Genomic DNA, 21,718 nt, shown 5'->3' with positions numbered 1-21,718 from the left:
CGGCCGCCTGGAGGCCGGCCCGGCCCGGCCCGGCCGGGCTCTGCCTGCCCGCGGGGCTGCCGCGCGTGCTCGCCGCCCGCGCCGGCGGGGGCAGCGGGAGGCTGCGGAGGCGAGCGCAGCCGGCGGGACGCGACGCGGCGGGACGGGACGGGACGCGGCGGGACGCGGCCGGCAGCCGTCGCCGCGGGGCGGCCGCAGGGGAGGGCTCCGCGGGCGGGAGGAGGGCGCCGGGCCGGCGGAGTGACAGCCGGGCGCGGGGAGCGCCGCGCCGCCCCGGCCGTGCGCCGGACCAGGCAAGTACAGCGGCGGGCCCGGCCGCGGCGGGAGCTGGCCTCGTGCGGGTCGCCTCGAGCGGCGGCTCGGTCCGCGCTGCCGGGCCGGCCGGTGCCGAGCGGCCGCTGAGCTGCGGGGGGCGCGGCGGGAAGCAGCGGGCGCGCCGCCGCCGGGCGAGCCCTGGTCCCGCGGGCCTCGCGGGAGCCGGCCGGGCCCGCGGGGTGCGGCCCGGGGCGGGGGGGGCATCGGCCGCTTCCTCCGCGGGCCCGGCCGGAAAGCCGCTACGGTTCGCGTGTCGTTAAAACCGGCATTGGCAGGAATACTTCTTACTGAGACCGCTTGATTCAAACGCTTTTGAAGCGACTGGTCGTCAGGGGAAAACCGGTAAAACTCCTAGAAGACTCCTTTCTGCTGGAAGTCCTGCTCGATGGCTACAGGAGGCACAAGGGCTCTTACTGTAGCAGAAACCACGCTAGCCGGGACACGTATCCTACGATCTGAGAATCTGTCCCAATAAGCTTGCTCTGAGCCGATGGATGAGCTGCTCCTGAATCTCAAGTTTCATTCTTTAAAATCTTTTCCCAATGTATACGGGTTCAGAGAGAGCTTAATACCAATTCATGATGAAGTCTTGGAACCAGAGATTCAGAAATGTAGGACTGGGAGTGAGCTATTCTCGTTAGGCGCTTTTGTCTCTGGCGTTTTTGTCAAGGTGTCCGGTCTCGGTGATCCCTGTAGTTTCTGTCTGTTATAAATGGGAAAATATCTGAAGTTGCTTGCAAACTATGATTTGTAGTTCATCAAGTCATGAGAAAGTACTGCATTCATTACAGGCTCGAATGACGTGTTGTTGTGCCCTTTGCTGTCTTCTGTCATCTCAAGCTTTCTAAAGAGAGCCTAGTCTAACTGTTCATCTAAACCTCCTCCTCAATGTAGTATACTGGACTCCAACTTCCAAGTTCTTTTGAAAATCCACTTTGAGGCACCTACTCTTTTTCGATACGCGTGTTCATCGTGTGGTTGCCTCTAACAGTCATATTGAGTGTCAAAGAGTAGGTATTGTGAGTTATGTTCCTGCAGGTCTGCCATTTTGTATTGTCACTTGGAGAAAGAAATAATTAAAAGCAGCAATAATGAGAAATGATTCCCCAACTTCTTTTCAAATTTTGATGCGAAATCAGTTGATGAACTTATGCTTTGCTTTTGCTTTGTTTTTTAACGCTTATCTCATTTTAGCCTACAGTTATAGCCAATGTTTTAAATCAGAAAGAACAAGTCGAGCTGTACTTCAATTTAACCTTTAAAAAGTCCGGTTTTAAAACAGGGAGTTGTCCTTTACCTCTACAATAGCAGTAAAGGTGAATTAAGCAGTTGTAGGTAGAAATGACTCTCATCTGTGTTCTGTGCATGAATTACCCTCTGAACATAACTGTTTTGCAAATTATGCCTGTAGATGAAATAAGACCCTAATTAATTTAGAAGTCCATTACAGAAGCTACTGTTTTTCTTGATACTAAATGGAATCTTTTCAATCACCTTATTTCTTCCCAAAAGGCAGGCATGAGCAACTGATCTGAGCGTGTAACTTGGGCCAATAAACAGGGCTGCTTCCAGCCCTGATAAAGATTTCTTTCATAGTTTTTAGGAAAGTCACTTCTGTCTTTTACACTTTATTTCCTTGTACATATTGAGATTACTAGGTTTGCTGTGAACTTAGTATTCTGTGTGTGTTGTATATTCCTCATAAAGGTTTATCATCAGATATAAAGAAAAACTTAAGAGCCAGGAGACATGCAAACTATTGTCATTTTTTTCATTTTCTCTTGTGTTTAGATTATAGTCCACGACTCTCATCTTTTTAAAACAAACAAATAAAAAGTTTGTTGTTTTATTAGAGCTATGGATTAACTCTTTTTTTTTTTTTATCAACCTGTGCAGAACATTTTTCCTATGAGGGAGATATTTTTTTCTCTGCCATCTGCTGATTCATATGTGCTTCTGCGATACAGGATTCTTTGCCAAAGTTTTATGAGTTTCTTGGAACTCCAGTCATGGGACACTATTACTTAACAATGGACCGAAAAGCAAACACTTCCTCTCTTGTGAACACCAGGAAGAAAAAGGGAAAGAGTGTTGTATGCTGGAGCGGTTTTCCCTTTTTTTCTGAGCAACAGAGAAGGCATTTGTGTTCTACTGTGCTCAGTCGTGTTTTGTCTATTTCCAAATGTGTACAGCTTAGCTCTTGAGTGTTCATGAGAAATTCATTTTTAAAGTATGTCTTGTATTTCTGGATAAGCGGTAACTGCCGCAGATAAGATCACAAAGAAGTTTCCATTCTGGTCTTTGATTTTCAGTCAGTGTTTGCATCCCTTTACCTCTGAGATTGACGTCTTCTATGTTTAATCTTTGGAAGCTTATTTTAAAGTATGGCTAATCATGCGTATGAGAATGGAAGAAATAGTATCAGGGGACATGCCTTTTTCTGATGAGCACTGCAAGTTGGGATATGAGTTAATTGCCTTGGAGCTGAATCTGACATGCTGAAGTCATGGTTTACTGTACAAGAAGTAGTAGTGTTAAATATGTTGAAGAAATCAAGATTCTTTTGCTACATTTCACATCAGTTTTATTGATAAATATATCTATATAAATTAAAGGTGTGTTGTTCTTTCTGTGAAAAGAAGTGATATTTCTGTCCCTTACTCAGCTGGGAAGGTCGGGCTATTGCCTATCTTGCGTTCATTCTAATTGGCACCAAATACGCAGTAGCTGTGCTTGAGAATCTTGCTAGCTGCAAGAATCTTGCTTCTTGCTTTGAGACGAGTTGTTTGAGGGAATTTGGCTTTGGTAGCATGCCTTTGAGGCTACACATTCTTATGTGTATACAGTGCTCATACGCATACTTCCAAAAGGTCATTAAACTTTTCCAAAGCTAATTACTTAACAAGGTTATACCACAGCAGAGTTTCTGATCTGTTGCCAATTCCTTGTGTCTTGTGTGCTGGTGAAACTCAAATCTGTTATAAGTGTCAAGGGTTGTCCTACTACTGTAGCTGGATTAAAGCTCAACTTCACTATGCTTAAAGAATTCTAATATATAAAAGCTGCATAACTTTCCTTCTCTGAAGTTGTGCTCATTGTCTTATATGATGATATGTGTTTTACAGCTTCTAATTATTCACCGTTTTAACGAATCTGCATTCTGTTGAAGCAAAACTTAGAGGTCTTTGCTCAGAACTTTTTCAAGGGGATAATGCTCTAACTAACTGTGGTACTGGTGATAGGACTTGAGGAAATCGTATTACAATCAATAGATCAGACACACATTGCTCTTAAATTCTTCCAGTTATCTGAGAGGAATCACAGGGCTCCAGAGGCATGTTGATATTTTGGTCTAGGGCTTACTCTTTAAATATGTCGCATACTAGAAACGTTCCTTTTCTAGTAGCTGAAATAAGTAGGCCCGCTGCTGGTGTCAATCTAGTATCCTCTGTAATTTAAATTTTACAAATAAGTCATCTACCTCATTTGTGTTATTCTTACTCTCCTACGCATCTTGTTGAGCAACCTTTAAAGGGACTGGGCACTCCAGGAGATCTGAATCCTAACATCTAGCAAAGTGGCAGGACAAACTGCACCCTTACGCTACTTGGGACACTGATGTGAGCTTTTAATAATGTCTTTTGTTGGCAGAATTTCAGCACAGCTTGCCCTTCTGAGCCTGGCCAGCGTCAATGATGGCAAGATTCCTAAGTGCTGTACTGCATACCCTGTGGATCCTTTTCTTTTCATATGCAACAAGCGAAGGTACATTTATTAATGTTTTAAGTTACTTTATTGAAGTTTTTTCCAACATCTTTTTTCTCGTGACTAGGAATAACTAGCAGGCAACACTATTACGATTAATTAACTAATACAAAATTTGTCTTAGATCTCTTCATTTTATTGGCCTTTTCCATATGGGCAAGAAAAAAAAAGGAATTTGCAAGAAGGAGAAACTGAGGTTTGAAAAGACACCTCTTTACTTACCCATTGTCTAATCTATGCTGGGCACCGTGCTGCAAATAGGATGCTCAACAATAACCCAGTAACATCTCTGTAGAAATCTCGTAAGAGTAGAAAATATTAGTCTCAGATTTGTTCATTTTTATAGCTGCCACTGTTTGCCATGTGGGCTAACCAGTAACAGACCTGCAGGAAGCTATGCTCATGAAAAAGAACAGGAGCCTATAGGTCTGCTGTCAAAAGGCATCTGCCAGTATGTGTTCTCCAAAGTGTGCAAAAATGCTGAATCAGAAAACTTAGTTGGATGGATTTGAATGGATTCGGAAGGTATTTGCTTTCAGACAGTGTGTATTCTGATTTGTGCCTGTACGGGGCCAGATGACTTGTGTGTGATGTTCTGTCACTACGCCTTTTATTTGGTCTGGCAAGATGTTTAGCTGCATTATGTTTTAGTGCTGCTTCTTAGATGATGGTTATATGATACAGTTCAACTGGAAGGAGCTGAACGTGTATTTTGCTGGTATCTTTTAAAGATATTTCATTATAAAAAGAAGTTAGAAATATAAAATCATGTTTTCTGACAATGCACCTTCATTCTCTGAAAAATGAATCTTACATCTAGCTTTTAAGTTATTCCACAGTAGTCTATGGGGGGTTTTACAGTTTGGTTTTGGTTGGTTGTTCTTGGTTTTGTTTGTTTGTTTTTAAAAACAGCCTGTCCAAAAAAAAAAAGGTTTCTTAGCCATATGCCCCTAGCATACCGCAGGGAATTTTGTAATTTTGGTTAATAAGAAGGGTAAAGGTTTACAGGAGCATAATTTCTATGTCATCTGATCTAGGTAATCCCAGTTTTTCTGTAAATTATCAAAGTTTAATTTTACATATTTTTTTCCACTAGGTAACTACATGTTTCAAGTTTCTTTATTATGTTACTCTAGTTGAGAATTAAAAAAGAAATCCAGCATTTCAGTTCCCTTTTCTAACTACATGAACTGAAAACAAACTCTTTACTGTATGGGGTTTCAAAAGAAAATTCTCAAATGTATGAGGTTTTAAAAAAAAACATATTGTATCATGGTTGAAAAAAGGGAAAAGGTCACAGGAAAAGAATACAGAAAATAGTTCAGAGTCCTAGAAAGACATGAGGACGCTGAAAGGCAAGATAAATCTGCTAGCTTAACACAGCAAGAACAGCTTTATTTAATTCCAGTATTCTTGCAAGTGTAAGATCATTAACACATTGGAAAATAATGAAATTCATCTTTAATGGGAATAAAATGGTAGTATATATTTTAAAAGTCCATCATGAAGTGAACAATAAAAATATAAAGGACAACAAAATATAAACAACAGTAACAAGGTAAACAGGTAATGGTTCTATTAAAATAAATGAGCAGTGTGTCTCTTACGGTATTATAGAAGCTTAATCTTTAACTTGTTGATGTTCTGATGATTTTGGGTTGTTTGGTTTTTGTTTCGTTTTTGAAGAACCATGGACCATTCAGAACAAAAGGGAACTAAACGTGGTGCTGCCACCCAGAAAGGATATGAGTGATAATTCTTATCTACAAGATAATTATCTAGCCTTAGCAACTAAAGCAAAACATTTTCTAAATATTTGAATAATAATGAAACCATGAGCTGCAGTCAGTTCTAGGTTTGTAACCAGTCAGTATACTAGGCAATTTAGGTTATGATTTTCACCAAACTTTAGAGTGGTTCCTTGACGTTGCCATACATCCTCATTTTCATAAGTGAGCTTCACTAAGATTATTGAGCTTACTCCAGTGATCCAGGACTGCTTGTTAATGAGGTTTTATGGGAGGCCTTCTAGGAAGGCAAATGAAAGTGATACATGGGTTTAAATAAGGATAAAAAGCCACCCATTAGGAGTACTAAACAATTAAGTGTTTGAGTCAGGTTTTTACTGAAGTACCAGGTGGTCTGGTGGTAGATACAGTGGTATGTAATGTATCACTATACCCACTAATAGAGAGTTGGCCATCATGTATGTTGCATTTGCAGATACTGTACTATATCAGAGTGTGCAGAATTTGCATGAGAAAATTCAGGACAATGGAAAATTAGAAGTGTAGGAAGAATAAGAATGAAATTAGGTATTTATGAAAACAAAAACTTTTGGAGGAATAATCTGAAACGGACACCCACTGGGAAGAAGTCGTCTTTGAAGCTGCAGTGGCTGAAGAACATTACAGGATGTGAATTGTTGGCAACTAATCTTGAATTTGCAATGTAAATGACAAGAATAGAGAGTTAGTAATGTGCTAGGCTGTATAAGCAAAATTATTTACATACCATAGAGAAATGAAATCATGTCTCTATGTGTCCTTTGTATAACTGCCACAAGAAAACTTCTAGCAGCATCCCTAAAGAAACTGTCAGAAAAATAACAGCTGATAGGATTATAAAAATCAACCAAAGCTATTCTAAATTTTTATGGGGAATTGTGATGTAGAGCAGGAAAGAAGGAATTAGATCTCCAATGGGGAACTGTTCCAGGGAGGCAGAGGGTATGCACTTGGGAAGCTTAAAACAGTTGTGGATAAAGCATAAATTCAGGTGTGTAGGCAGTGATTTTGGTCTAAATCTGTTAATTATCTGCATTTTTGGCTTTTGAACCATTTGTGTATAAAAGATAGGATGATGCTCTTTTATGATAAAAAATTTGGTGGTTTAGAGTTTGCATAATTAAAACTTGGCGTTCATCAGAACCTCCCTCTCAAAGACGACTTCTCCAGAAAGGTGGAGATACTTGGTAACATGCATCTTTTTCCATTTACACAGAACATGAAAAAAGTGCTTACTTCCTTTATAGGGGCTTTATGCTTCTGTTTAGAGGGAGAACTAATGCTTATGCCTAGTTCCATTTATTCCTTGGATTTTCTTGCTTCTTATTGTGTGCTGCTTCTCCCTAGTTACGGCTACAGGACACATACAAGAATTTGGATGCTTTAGTGACTTTGCAAAAGAGCTCGTTTGTGACTGGAAGGTGCCTGCACAGACAAACTGCTCCAAAGAATTCCTGCTCTACTACAGGGAGGAAATTTTCTCTCCCCAGTGAGTGTTTAATAGGGTTTACCTTCTTTACCATTGGAACTTTAAATATCCTACAGCCATTATCAGCTTTGATTTCTTCCCTCTGCTATGAGTGCCTGCAACTAAATATAGTCAGGATTATCCTCCTTGCAAGGAGGAAAATGTTTTGTTGCAATTAACAGTGTGCTCTGTTCAGTGAGCTAGTCTTTGACAGACCTCTGCATTCTTGGTAAAGAGTGTTGGTCAAGTACTGCTTGTAGGAGTGGTAGGGCTCTCATAAGTTTACCAAGCCTTCACTTCATGAGAAACGTTACATGATTTACCAGGCTGTAGCCTGTGTAAAATGAAGTCTCCCTTGGAGCATCAGTGAATATTTCTGTATACAATGTAACTTGGTATTCATGGACAGACTGTGTGTACTGCTCTACAGCCGAGGCAGTATTCTTGTCATCTCCTACAGAGGAACATACATCAGGGCTTTCCTATTCCTCTCCATAGAGGGGAACAGTATGATTTCTCCATTGAGACTTCCAAATACCTTGATATGCACTGCAATAAAACTGTTCCCGTGCTAGCGGAGCATCAGTCCAATCCTTTGGAGGTTAAAGTGTAGTGAAGGTTGCTTTTAGTGCTAATTTTTCTGCTCGGGATCAATTCTTAGCTTTTCATTAGTGCAATACCAATAGGTAGCCAAGGGGTATTTGGGAAGGATGGGTCATCTGGAAGCTGGGGGGAGGGGTAAGTTTTTGTTCTGGATTTGTTTGGACAAAGTGCTTCTGGGAACTGAATTTGAGCTTGCTTGTTTCAGATTTGATAGGCTCTACACATCGATAAGCTTGATTCCACATTTTGAAGAAATACTGTGCTACATTGTGTAAACAGTCATATCATTTTCTGCCTGTTTTTCAGAAACGTGTGTGTCCCTGAGAATGGAAAAGAGAGTTTCACGTGCACTTGTACAATATATCCCGATTATTTTGTATCAGGCCTCACCTACGTTCTAGCTTTACAGTTCAATGGGACTGATATGTGGAATTACAGTGTTACACCAGCCCTGGTTGGTAAGACATTGTTTAATTTGTCACCAGGACATCTGGTTTCAGGCTTTGCAATCCTAGCTGACTCCTCGTTAATGACACCAGAATGGTTTTTCCTTATTAGATGTTAAGTGTCATGCTGGCTTGAATGAAAAGTCCATTTGGTGTAGAAACCTGATCCTGGAGTAGATTCTAAACGAAACGGTGTAAGTAATGGGGCAAGCAGAATGATTATTCCTCTCAGCTGCCAGCCATCCACAGTGTGTGGACTTAACGGTGTATTTGGTGCATTTCACTCATGAATGTAGAATTCAGGGATGAAGAGGACACTAGACTATCCCTACTCAAATTCTTCCATTCTCTATCGTCCTCTAATTTTTCATGCTAGTTGAATCATGCCCATGAACAGAGCTTTTTCCAGTAATTGTTGGATTATAACGAACCATGGTAAAAGGTTAATGACTGCTCTTTCACGTGACAGAGCATAAATACAGTTTATCTCTGTCAGCACCTAGTTTGTTTAAACTAGTGTGTGTTCATAACACTGTCATCTCAAACACTCAGAAATCTTACACATCAGAAATCTTGATCTACAGCAGTGAGCTGGTTCCTTTCCTACTCAATGTCACTGCTGCTCCTCAGCAGAATAAGCAGGAGCCTGCATCTAAGACTCAGGTAGCCAGGACGGTCTGGCTGCAAAGCGGTCCTAAGCTCTCTGCCTACCCTACAGCACAGCGTGTTGTTGTGAGGGTACAAGTTGTTATCATTTCTGCAGGTTGAAAGCTGCATCCAGTGCACCAAAAATAGAACTTGAAGTTTGTTCAGCCAGCTTGTATATTCAGTGCCTGTTAATGAAGACCTTGCAGTTGCTCTGTCTTGGCCTCTATATCCTTGCACTATAGTGTAGTGAAAAGGTCTAAAATGGATTGACTCTGAGATTCTGGTCTCTGGTGAATATCTTTATCTCTGCTTCTTTCTGTCAGTGCTTTCTCATTGCCTTGTTCTCCTTGTGTTTTTTTTTTGTTCTGTTTTAATATACAGTTAAACCAAGGGCCCCCAGAAATCTTGCCATTGAGAAGGCTGAAAATGGTAATTTCAATCTGAGCTGGGAGGAGAGCTACACCCCCCCATCCATGCTCTCTGGACAGCCAGTCATCTTTGAAATAAAATATTGGAGGAAGCAGCACCCAGGAGAGGTAAGAGACAGCCAGTCTCTTCATTTTCTATTTCTGGAGCGTCAAGGGTTAAAAAGTCCTTTTAAAAGAAGTCTTGAAGGACTTTGAAACCATGTCATGACTAATGGTGTAAGAGCCAGCAAAGGCATGTTCCTGGGCACACTTGCTACTGATCACATTCCCCAAAGGTGGTTCAAACTGAGCTTTAAAGGACTGAAACTCTTCTGACTGCTACCCCAAAGTGGTCTGCTGTTTACATTAGACAGGGAAGGGATTTAAAATATAGTACTTCTGTTACCCAAACTTAATTTTATTTTTAGACATCATGAAAACTTATGATGCAATTGGTATCTAACTACTTCCACTAACCCTTCTTCCCATAAAGAAATCAGTGAACTTCCTTACTTTCTTTTCAGGTTTCTGTAAAATCAATTAACTACCAGGCAAAAAGCTTTGAAATTACTGCAAGCTCCTTGCAGAGAGGCTATGATTACTTTGCAAGTGTACGGTGCAAGTATACAGACTACCCAGCCTACTGGAGTGACTGGAGTGACAGAGTTGAATTTCACTGTGGTAGGTATTCTAGCAAATAGCAGCTTGATAAAAGGATGGTACAGTTTTATAAACCCTTTTGTATATACCCCCACTGCCTTTTAGTTACCAGAGGAGAGTTATGGAATCGTTATCTTCATCCGTTTGAATATATTGTATGTATTGAATGTATTGATCAATCTGTAAAAGCTTCCAAGGAGACTCAATGCAAAAAAGCAGCTCTTGGGGAAACTGAGGAAGAGAAGACCAAGGGAAGCTGGATCCTTCAGTCTTGTGGAGAAGAAGGCTGAAAGGGAATGTGTTTGTTCTCTATGCATATTTCATGAAGTAGGCAGCAGGAAAGGAGAAGACATGATTAAACTAAAAAGCAATGTTTACGCAAGTGGGTATAAATGAACAAGAGATACTTAGGAAATTAAGCAATACTTTAACCATTAGAGGGCTGACTTCTTAAAAGAAAAAAAAACTGAAGAACAACAGTTAGGGTAAGAAGCATAGCTGCACTACAGCAGAGATGATAATGCCATTCCAGAAACTATGTGGCAGGTTTGTCTCAGAGAGCTGACAAATGGTTTCATAATTCATGTGGTCTCCCAGTTCCTTAATCACCAACAGTAACTGACTGAAGTACCTGCACTGACCTTTCAGACATGACACGTACTATTGCCACTGGTAGCTGCGTATGTTCTGTTTATCTGCTGTGGCTTTATTTTACATCCTCTGAAGTAGCATTACTTTAATATGCAAAAGAAGAACACCAGACTTGGTGTTGTCAGTACTTGTGTTTATATGCACATACACACACAAATATATATTTTTATTTAACAGATTATCAAGTAACATCTGAAGACATTCTGCAGATGGCTGTTCCTATATCTTGCATCCTGATCATGGCAGTAGCTGTAACTTGTTATTTCTGTTTTACCAAGTATGTATCAATGCTCACAGGTTTTATAGACTAGCAGTTTGCACAGATATCAGTATTGCCATTGCTTAGTTGAATGTCTAGTAGTACAGGAATCTAATGACTTACTTTTCCTTGGCACGCCTATCTCAGACTCTAAGAGCAAACATAAATCAGTTGTACTGTCACTTTGTGAAAAGAAAATTGAGTATTTTCTACTAATCTTACTAGAATGGGCTTGTCAGAGTATCCAAAACAGGCTGCATTTATAGGTCTGTCAGTTTTGCACTCAGTCTTTGCCGCAGTTCCAGTAATGATGGTTAAATACCACTGGAAAAAAATTAAAAGAAATACTGATAATGTAAAAGTCGGATCCTATCTGTCTCACAAAGCATTTTAAACGTAATTAGAAAAACATGTGACTGTGGTTGTGCAGAGCAGTCACGCACAGAGCATAAACATCTTTGCACTAGGTTAATGAAAAAGCAGCATTTGGAGATATACGGAACAAGTACTTCCTGTTTCTGCAGTGCAGATGGCTAAGAGGGAGAGAAGAACAGAAGAGGGAAGTGTATACTGATCAAGCCAAGATTCAGTTAAAGCAAACAATTTTCATTCTTGCCTTGCAGAGTGAAGAAAGAATGGTGGGATCAAATCCCAAATCCAGCAAAGAGCCATTTGGTTGTAAAAAATGTCAAGGTAATTTAAGGGCTTTGCAAAAAATGCCTTTTCCTGATCACCAGAAATAGAATATGTAATAAATGCTCTTGTCTGGCTTGTACATGAAATACTAAATACAGTTCACGTGTTCTAAAACTCATTTCTGTTTTTATTAGCTTTCAGTCTTGTGCTACATCGATGAAATTAAGTTCCCTTTCCATGACATAAAGCAGAGTCATATGGAAAAACAAATGTAAGTAACATTAACCGGGAGGGGGAGGGACACACCTCCACTTTACGGCATAAAATATTTTCCTATTACATAAACATTAACTGTCCTTTCCTTTTGATTTCCAAAAATAGAATTTGCAAAAGCTGTCTGTCTCAAAGTTTGTCAAGCCAACATTTCAAGGGAAAAGATAACATCAGAAACGCTGAGAAATCTTGCAGTTGCCATAGCAAGACTGGAGAGTGGTTTCCAAAAGGCAGTAGTGCAGTTTTAACCCCTGAGACAATTCTCATTGAAGAGTCTATAGAAATCTGTGAATGTTTAACAGATGTTGAGGCTGAGAGCCAGGAAGAAACTCATGACCAGATCACCATGTTTGAGTCTTGTGAGACCAGCGTCAGTGCTTTCAGGGAGCACACTGAACACAATGATGCACTAGCTAACATGTTCATTGAGCTCTTGGAAGATGAAAACAACATGAAAGATGATAGAGACCCAGATGTCATCACAAGTGAAAATAAAACCTTTGAGAAACTTGAGTCAGAAAATGAGTCTCAACGAAGTCCTACAGAAAGCACAGCCCAGAGTCAGCAGACATATGGTATTTCTCATAGAGTTTCCCCTTTCACCAGAGCCTCTCAAGATGAGTACAATTGCAGTACAACCAGCAAGAAGTCAGTACAATCAGAAGAATCCTTTGAATCTGGCTATCAGAGCTCCAGCACAAATTCTGCTTCTCTGGATGCAAGAGATGCTCCCCATATGCTTCATCAAAGCCTTTTTCCATGCAGTTCTGAAAGTCAGCGTAACTCATCTGTCCTGATTGAGGAATCTCCAAATAAACTAGCCTTTGTGATCAACAAAGACAGAATAAGCAACCTTGCATACAAGAGCTTTGGCACCCTTGTGTCTCTACCTGGGGAGCCAAGTAGTTCTGCATACAAGGGCTTTGACACCCTTGTGTCTCCACCTGGGGAGCCAAGTAGTTCTGCATACAAGAGCTTTGACACCCTTGTGTCTCCACCTGGGGAGCCATGTAGTTCTGCATACAAGAGCTTTGACACCCTTGTCTCTCCACCTGGGGAGCCATGTAGTTCTGCATACAAGAGCTTTGACACCCTTGTCTCTCCACCTGGGGAGCCATGTAGTTCTGCATACAAGAGCTTTGATATTCTTGTGCCCACATTCAGGGAGCCAAGTAGCTCTGCATATAAGAGCTTTGATACCCTAATGTCTCAGTCTATGGCAAACAGTAGCTTGACTGTGCATTTTGAAAATGTGTGTTCCTCGCTGCCTTTGGCCCAACTTTCAGAGGCACCAGAACTTTGCTGCAGAGATCAAGTTTATCGACCCCCTAGCAATCAGACATGTTATACCAACTGCAGATCTCCCTGCAATGAGCTTGATTTTCAAAACACCTGTTCAGAACATACTGATTTTCCATCTTTCTCCACACGTGCAAATGACGGAGTTTCAGCTTTCCTACCAGAGGAGGAAATACATAAGCAAGTAGCATATCAAAATGTTCAAAAGACAGCCAACATGCTTTCTTGCCCTGTTGGACCTCAGCCGTCTGGTTATCAACCTTTTGATACTGCAGTTAGATGTAATGGTACATACTTTGACAATGACAGTGAAGTTATCTCTAAGTCATTGTATGAGCCCTTCATTCATGTGTTGTACAACAACCTGAGAGAAACACCGCCAGATACCATAATCCATGAATCTGACCAGAAGATAGATGACCATGTATGTTTGATTGTACGGGGCTTTGATTGTGGCATTGTCCCAGGTGTAACCTCTAGTGAGAATGTCACACACAGTAGTAGTGATGGGAGCCTTTGGATCATCAACTCTAAGAAGCTGCCAAACGATAGCAAAGATGAAAATGCCAGCAGAGGCAAACAGCCATTGCATTTGTTAGAGCTGAACTGTCAAGATTTTAACAACAGAGAAAGAACTCTAAAGGGAACAAACCCTAATGGCTATAACTGTAATGGTAAAGGAATGCAAGAGGACAGCAGTAACAAGCTAAATACTGTCCTGTGCCCCACACATAATCATTTGAGGAAGTTTGGAAATGAAGGGGAAAATAAACAGGTAGGAAGCAGAAGGTGTGGCTCGACAGCTAACTTGTCAGAAGAATCACTAGGCAGCATTGAGCTGAACTTAAAATCTGCAGAGCCACTGGGGCTCTTGGTCTCAGACAAGCTGTCAGCTCCTCTTTGTATGGATAACCACTGTCCTTCTGATTGTCTCACTGTTCACACTGAGGATTCTAGACTGGTACCTGCAGTTAAAAAAAGACCAGCAGAACTATTGAGGGAAAACAACAGGAAGAATGAGAAAAGAATTAAACTTTTACATGCTCTTGCCCAGGAGGACAACTGTTACATGAAGGTAGCCTAGTCATGTTTGCCAAGAGAACCACACCAGCCTTTGGAAATAAACTGTGTGGCAAAGTGAAATGGTGCTTATTCTTCCAATTTTGCCTTAAGTGAGGGTTACTACAGTACAAATGTGGATTCACTGGGTTGTAACACATGCTTGCTGCAAAGGTGGCAGCTGGTATATGAGGCAGGCCGTTGGGGTACAGCAGGGGCTAGCACTTTATGTAGCTACAGCTCTGTCAGGAAGGCACAGAGCTGAAGTTTCTCTGGCTATGATCATTCCTTGAAAGTGAGCAGGAGCTGCATAAACTAGGAGTTCTTATTTGGCACAGCTCCTGTGGTTGGTTATTGCTCTGGGTCTGTATGTTGCTTGGGAAGCACAAAAGATGATACGGAAGTTGCTGACCTGGAAGTGGGAAGTACGTGCAAGTCAAAGGGGAAGTGACTGCCTTGCGCTGATGGAATCGCATACCTTCTGTTATTTGTTTATTGGAGGGGGTGCAGGGGGTGTTTCTGTGTTCCTGGCACCGGCATGTGGTATATGTTTTTATACTTCTTTAATCAAGATCTGAAATAAAGATTACTGTCATTTGGGCTTAAGAAATTGTTATTGATGATCAGCCTCTTACTTTAGAAGTAAGTAGTTGTTTCATACTTATACAGCTGTAAATGGAGTGAGGCATCTCTAACTGTTTTCCCAGAAAGTTGGTCCAGTTTACGATCAGACTCCCTAAGTTCATGGAGTGTTTTTTCAGCTTCTTGGTTTTGTCCAGTCAGAACGGAAATTATGCTTGCAGCTATAAAATAGCATATACTTCTTCTTAGATAATAGTTCCAGAAGTTTTGCTCATGACTGAACTTTTCTAGGGCATTATCATGTAGTTTGGTATTGTAAATTCTACCCCAGTATGTTGGCAGTGGCACAAAACAGTTAAGTAATTTTATGCGTATAAACATACATACCTATGTTCTCATTATTTAGAAACCCTTATTAGTATTAACATTCATGAACAAAGGTGGAAAGAGTAGTGCTAAGAGCGGATCTGTGGGTGCTGCACAGAAACTCATTTGACATGTTTTGTAAAACTTTCGTCCTGCAACTCTTCTCAAATTTCAGGTTGGCCCAGCAGTAGAGGTATTCATGCATCAATTTTGCAGCAGTAAAAAGTGGTATGTAAGCCCTGGAAGGAGAGTTGCAGTGAAGTGCCTGTATTCAGATGCAATATTCTAGACATCAGGAAGAGGTTCTTCACCGAGAGGGTGGTTGCACACTGGAACAGGCTCCCCGGTGAAGTAGTCACTGCACCAAGCCTGTCTGAATTTAAGAAGAGATTGGACTGTGCGCTTAGTCACATGGTCTAAACTTTTGGGCAGACCTGTGTGGCACCAGGAGTTGGACTTGATGATCCTTATGGGTCCCTTCCAACTTGGGATATTCTATGATTCTATGAATATTAACTTTTGTGTAGGCACTGATTTATAGCCCACTATGGTGCCGATGAACACGTTAATATTGTTTTTAATTGAAAATACAAGGTTGATTTTTATTTCCACTTGGATGAGATTTAATCCTCAGAAATACTCTTAGAATCATTGAATCATTTAGGTTGGAAAAGACCTCTAGGTTCAACCATTAACCTAGCACCTAACCTAAACTCTTCCTCAAGGCAGGCAGTGCTGAAGTGGAACAGTTGTGGGGCAGAAGGATGAAGAGGCATGCCAGGACCCTTCAAACAAACCCTTGCTGAAATGGTGGAACAGGAACATGCACAGAGGTCATGAGCTGTCTCATGAGTGTGCTGACTCACTTCCCTACGTCCTAATGAAGTCAAGTTTAAGCAAAAATCCACAGCTACTTATTGTGGCTACTCGGCATGGGTTACTCACTGTTTGCGGCAGTAGCACAGGGCTGTTACGGGAGGCACAGGGGCACAAGTGGTATTTTCTTCCCCTTCTGCCCCTACACTCTCCCCTGTGCTCTGGAGGGAATCGTCCTGGAAGGCCTGCACTTGGCTGTAGCAGCCAGAAGAGCTCTGCTCGGGTGAGGATTGGAAAGCTGTTTGCTGTAGTAGTTCATCTGCGGAGCCCCAGTTTCACTCTGCTTTTCCCTGGCCTTTTTTTTTTTTCCTTTTTTTCCTACGTAGCTACAGCCCCCCCCCCCCCATCTGCTTGTTTCTGTTGGGTGACTTTCTGTGCTAGGGTGTTATACCTCTTCTTTTCCCTTCAGTATTTCTCTGGTGAAGTCAAACAGCTCTTCAAGAAGAGGGAGCCCTCCCTACTCCCATGCCTTTGCAGAACCCAGAACTTGTGTTAAACATCAGGACTGTCTGGGCAGCTGGCCTGCTAATCCCCCTATCCTATGTCAGGCACAGTGCATGCGTGACTGAAGTGTGATCTAAGTTAGTGTTCCATCTCCCACTTCCTCCACTTTTGCAATCTAGAGCAATTGCTAGGCTATGTAACACAGGTACGTTTCAAATGACAAGTTTCTGACTTAACTGGGAGTGTGCAAGAGTTCTGACTTTCGGCAGGCTTCCAGGACTGCCAGTGTGATGTAGTGGCCGGAGTCACACCTCTGAGGGACTAGTCTGTCTTTGCAAAAGCAGCTTATCCTCCCAGGAGAGAAGCTTCAAACCTAAAAGTTGAGACCCTCCAGTCATGGCCTTTTTAGCTAGCAGGGGGTCCCTACCAGGTCAGAGAATTACCTATTGCAGTAAGTGTATTTTCTTTTTTTTTTTTCAGTTTGTTTTGTAAGACTGCAATGCAAATGGAGGCTTGTGCTGAGTTTTAGCCTAATTATAAGGCCATTTATTACTCACTCACAGTCATTCCGCCTCCATATATATCATCCTTACCTGGCTGCCTACCAAGTATTAGTAACCTGACTCATTGTTGTCATGAATGAGTGAAACAGGTTCCTGAGAAAAGCAGGTGTATTCCCAGTTCAGGAGAAACTAGTTCTGATTAACTGTTTTACTTTTGCAGAGAATGCCACAGGCTTACTTTTTTTTGTTTGTTTTGTTTGTTTATTTTGTTTTCTAAATATGAAGTTTAACAAGAGCAAGTGCTGGATTCTGCACCTGCGAAGGGGCAACCCTGGCTGTATGTACGGACTGGGGGACGAGATGCTGGAGATCAGCCCCGCGGAAAGGGATCTGGGGGTTTTGGTCGACAGCAAGCTGAACACGAGCCAGCAGTGTGCCCTGGCAGCCATGAGGGCCAACCGCATCCTGGGGTGCCTCAAGCACAGCGTTGCTAGGTGGTCGAGGGAAGGGATTGTCCCGCTCTGCTCTGCGCTGGTGCGGCCTCGCCTCGAGTATTGTGTGCAGTTCTGGGCACCACAATATAAGAAAGATTTAAAAAAAGCAAAAAACTGTTAGAGCGCCTCCAAAGGAGGGCTGTGAAAATGGTAAAGGGTGTGGAGGGCAAGACCTATGAGGAGCAGCTGAAGTCACTTGGATTGTTCAGCCTGGAGAAGAGGATACTGAAGGGACACCACATAACAGTCTGCAGCTTCCTCACAAGGGGAGTGGAGGGGCAGGTACTGATCACTTCTGTCTGGTGACCAGTGATAGGACCCAAGAGAAGGGCTAGAAGCTGCGACGGGTGGTTCAGGCTGGACATCAGGAAGAGGTTCTTCACTGAGAGGGTGGCCAGGCACCGGAACAGGCTCCCCAGGGAAGTGGTCATGGCACTGAGCCTGCCAGAGTTCAAAAAGCATTTGGATGACTCTCTGACACAGTCTGATTTTTTGGGTGGTCCTTTGGGGACGCAGGAGTTGGACTTGGTTCTTGTGGTTCCCTTCCAGCTCGAGATATTCTATGATTCTTATCAATGCTCTTTAGAAATACGCACCTATATTGAACGCGTGTTGACAAATTCCTATCAATCATGAATTTTGTCATTGCCCTTGGAAAACTAACGATAACCCCAAGAGAAGGGTGAGAGAAGCATGGAGGTAGGGGGTTAAGCAGACCTGCGAAACAAGTTCTTGGGGGCAGAGGTAAGTTAACCAGGGGTGGGGGGGTGTCATCAGCTTTTTTTAATAACTTGTGTCTGCATCTTGTTATGGAATGCATGTTGTTCAAACAGGTTGCAAGGATGTCCAAGTGCTTATCCATCATAAGCTACAAACATTATCTAAGAAAACAAGTTCTGATAGGTGTCATTTTCCAGCAGCATGGCCAAAAACCAAAGGACTAGAGAACCAAATGGCAGATTTGTGACTTCCCTTGCCCTGCTCTGTAATGTTTATCTCCGGCTGTGAAATTATGTGAGAAAGCTCTTTAGTGAACGGAGACTGAGAAGACAGTTTGCTTTCTCCTAGCCATGTCTTTTTTGTGGGAAACTCCTTAGCATGATTTTTGCAGTTTGTACGTCCAATGTGTGTAAATTTGCATTCAGATGCCTTCACATAGAGTAGGTGTTTTTCTCAGAGGAACTGTGCCTGTGCAGTGCACATGCATGTGTACACATGTACACACAAATATTTCCCACCCTCTACAGACTGCTAAGAACAAATTCTGCCCTGGGCTCCCACATGGTGATGTATCATGATCACGTTAACCACAATTTTAATTTTTTTTCACCACACTACTATTCCTGAGGCAGCCATGCTATGCTGTCAGATTTTCATCAGATCTTGCAGCCACTGCACAGAGCCTTCAAGGCCTCCCTGCCTAAACTGCGGTGCTGGGGTTGGAAGTGAAGGAATAGCTCAGCAGGAACTTGCTGACAACCTGAGGAATGAGACAAATGCAGTGGTCTGGTTTTCAGCTGCAGCACTATAATCCTTGGCTCTCAAAGAAGATTGCTCCAAACAAAAGAAAAGAAAACAGCCTAGCAAAGAAGAGGGCACCTCTAAGGTACCTCACTAACATACTAATCAAAATTATAGTTTACCAAATTGCTGTACCTCAGTGTGTTTTCACAGAACTGCTAATAAGAGCTAGCATCAGCACCACTAATTTGCTGAGTCCTGACTACTCTCTGTCCTTTGACAAGCTGAGGAAGCAGTGTTGAGAGGAACTTTACATCTCTGTGCTGTACTCTCGCCACAGGTGCTTTGCTCTCTTTGTCTCTTGTGCTGTCCCATTTACATCCTGTCCCTTTTCAGGCTTTCCGCAGCATGGAATTTCCACACGCCCTTATTTCCACCCTTCCAGAAACATTGCAAGACGAAAGAAAAGAAAAACTGGCTACAGTCCTGGAATGAACAGAGCAGGAGAACTGACTGCTGTGGCACTTGTAGCTGCATAGAGGAGGAGCAGATGGTTTTTGGTTTGTTTTGCTCTTAGCCAGAACACTTTCTGTATAACTGAACACTTACACATTTTGTGTTCTGAGAGCAGAGGGGCAATTGTAACAGCAAGAGTTGGTACAGTACCAATATAACCTGTGGCATGTCTTTGGTAGAGGGGTGGCTGTGTTAGAACTCTCTCAGTCCATGGATTGTGGTAGGTGCCCTAAGGAGCTCCTACCTTGGTTGCTGGTTCTGTGATGGATCAGCCGCTCCCATGGTCCTGTATGTGCTTGTACTGCACTGTATTAAGAGCAGGGCACTCAAAGCAGTGTGGTGTTTGTCCTCTGCTTGAAGGTGACTTAGTCAGTGACTAACATATCACTGGGACTTTCCTACTTGCTGCTGTTTCCCCAGCTCTTATTAGACATGGGGGAATTTGCCATAAGCTGAAGAGTTTGAGGTTGGCTGCTTCTCTCCAGCTCAGCCACTGCTGGTTTCACTTGCAGTAAACCACCCACACAGCAACAAAAATTATAACAGAGTGCGGAAGTACTGGACTGCCTTTTGGGGGGAGAATTTCCACACCTGGCTCAGGGTTTTAATCAGCCCCATTTTTTGTCCTAGTGCTGTACATGATTGCTGTGAAAACCAGCTCTGCACTGGCTGTGGTTTGCCCTGAAGATAGTATTCTTGGTCCATAGTGAGCAGCCAGCAGAGGTCTCAAGGAGATGGCTCTAGCAGGCTTATGTTGTGTTGCATTCACTAACCAATACAGGCAACTGACAGGCTCTGGGCTTGAAAGTTATAAAGGGCAGTTCATTTCTGGGGATTCTGCTCTCCCACTGCTTAGCAGAGGTGCTCCAAGAATACCTAGACTTCCCTAATGCTCCTATACCATGGCCTCGTTCTGAGCTGTGGTGGGTCTTTACAACAGACCTTGCTGTCCTGAAGCAGCAGGAAGCTTTCCACTTCTGGTCAGATGTCCTCTGCTGTTATTTGTCTCAAAAAACCTCCATCTGCGTTCTCCGGTGTGAAGGGCCAACACGTTCACCTGCTGTCCATGTTGTCTCTATTTTGCATGCTGTCTGCCATTGCTTCAACTTCTTGCCACTCCTAGCACATCGCTTTCCAGCTTCTGCACATGCACAGTGACTGGGTAAGCAATGTGGAAACTGGGCTGTGCAGGGTTACTCTTCGCTGATCACAGAACAGCAACCAGGGGATCCAAGCAGCTTCCTTATTCAAGCAAGAGCTTCACACCACAGCCAAAGCCGCAGTAGAGCATGGAATCCCCCAGTCCCTACATTTTGTAGGAACAGCCTTCAGATTCCTCTTCTTGCTGAGCATTGTAAAAGTTTACCAGTGCTGATTTGGATGCAGATGTACTGATGTGACATGATTTCATTGCATTAGTCCCTGTACTCTACCGGAGCCAATAACCCCGTGTTTTGGCCTTTTTAGCCTCAAATAAAATAGCTGCTACCTTCTGCCACCTTACAATGAACTCTTACCAGCTTCAGAGCAAAACCACAGCTTCCAGCAATAGGGACAGTCCCAGGATGGTTTCAGTAAGTCTTTTAGCTTCCCTGTGCAGAAATGTGTTTTGAATTTTTGGAAACATTGGTTACTTTGGAACAGTCTGTTTCCATGAAAACCTTGCTTATCTCCAGTGTTGTTAATTTGCCTCAATGTATTGCAAGGTGCTTCTCATAAACTCTGCTTGTTTGTCCATCCCGCATACCTATCCCACTTTTTCTCCTAAGGAGATAGTATGTCCCTGCCAGTGATGTGAGGAGCTGCCAGTTGCGGTAGGACTGCATGGTCCGTGGGTTTGGGAGTGAGCCAGCAATGCTATTGGAGTCTGTGCACTGCCGTGCGATCATCTGTAGCTTGTTGCTTGCCACATGGAGGCAGCATGCAGCACGAGCCATTAGCTTTTGCTTTGAAAGTGCTTCCACACTCACAAGTTGAAAGTAGCCGGTGTGTTTATCACCCTATTAGAGATACCAAAAGCTGTGCAAGGTACACGGGATTGCTGTACCCAGCCCAGGGCGTGGAAGGCCTGCTGCAAAAACTTGTGGCCAGGCAGCGTGGGTGAGGCACCCTGATTTTTGACAGCTGTGGTAAAACAAAGATTCAAGATGCTCAGGTGGGGCTCTTGCCATAAAAAGCCATATGCCAGCAGCAAGCTGTG

At 42.7% G+C, this 21,718-nt stretch overlaps 1 protein-coding gene across 2 annotated transcripts; it reads left to right on the top strand.

The window, feature by feature from the left end:
* The first annotated feature begins 53 nt into the window (after nucleotides 1–53).
* IL4R (interleukin 4 receptor) lies at nucleotides 54–14,886 on the top strand. 2 transcript variants are annotated; one of them, XM_066977950.1, is made up of 10 exons: nucleotides 54–293; nucleotides 3,967–4,080; nucleotides 7,215–7,356; nucleotides 8,245–8,396; nucleotides 9,414–9,568; nucleotides 9,964–10,120; nucleotides 10,928–11,027; nucleotides 11,633–11,702; nucleotides 11,840–11,916; nucleotides 12,027–14,886. In XM_066977950.1, exons 2-10 carry the CDS (start codon nucleotides 4,008–4,010, stop codon nucleotides 14,299–14,301), a joined length of 3,201 nt encoding a protein of 1,066 aa, XP_066834051.1. In that variant the 5' UTR covers nucleotides 54–293; nucleotides 3,967–4,007; the 3' UTR covers nucleotides 14,302–14,886. The 2 variants fall into 2 exon arrangements, with proteins under 2 accessions (XP_066834051.1, XP_047917681.2); XM_048061724.2 differs by lacking the exon at nucleotides 54–293 and having other exon boundaries at nucleotides 678–4,080.
* The last annotated feature ends 6,832 nt before the right edge of the window (nucleotides 14,887–21,718 follow it).

The sequence above is a fragment of the Anser cygnoides genome, chromosome 15 (genome assembly GCF_040182565.1).
Source record: "Anser cygnoides isolate HZ-2024a breed goose chromosome 15, Taihu_goose_T2T_genome, whole genome shotgun sequence".
Lineage (NCBI taxonomy): Eukaryota > Metazoa > Chordata > Aves > Anseriformes > Anatidae > Anser > Anser cygnoides.
This window is presented reverse-complemented; position numbering and strand designations above follow the sequence as displayed.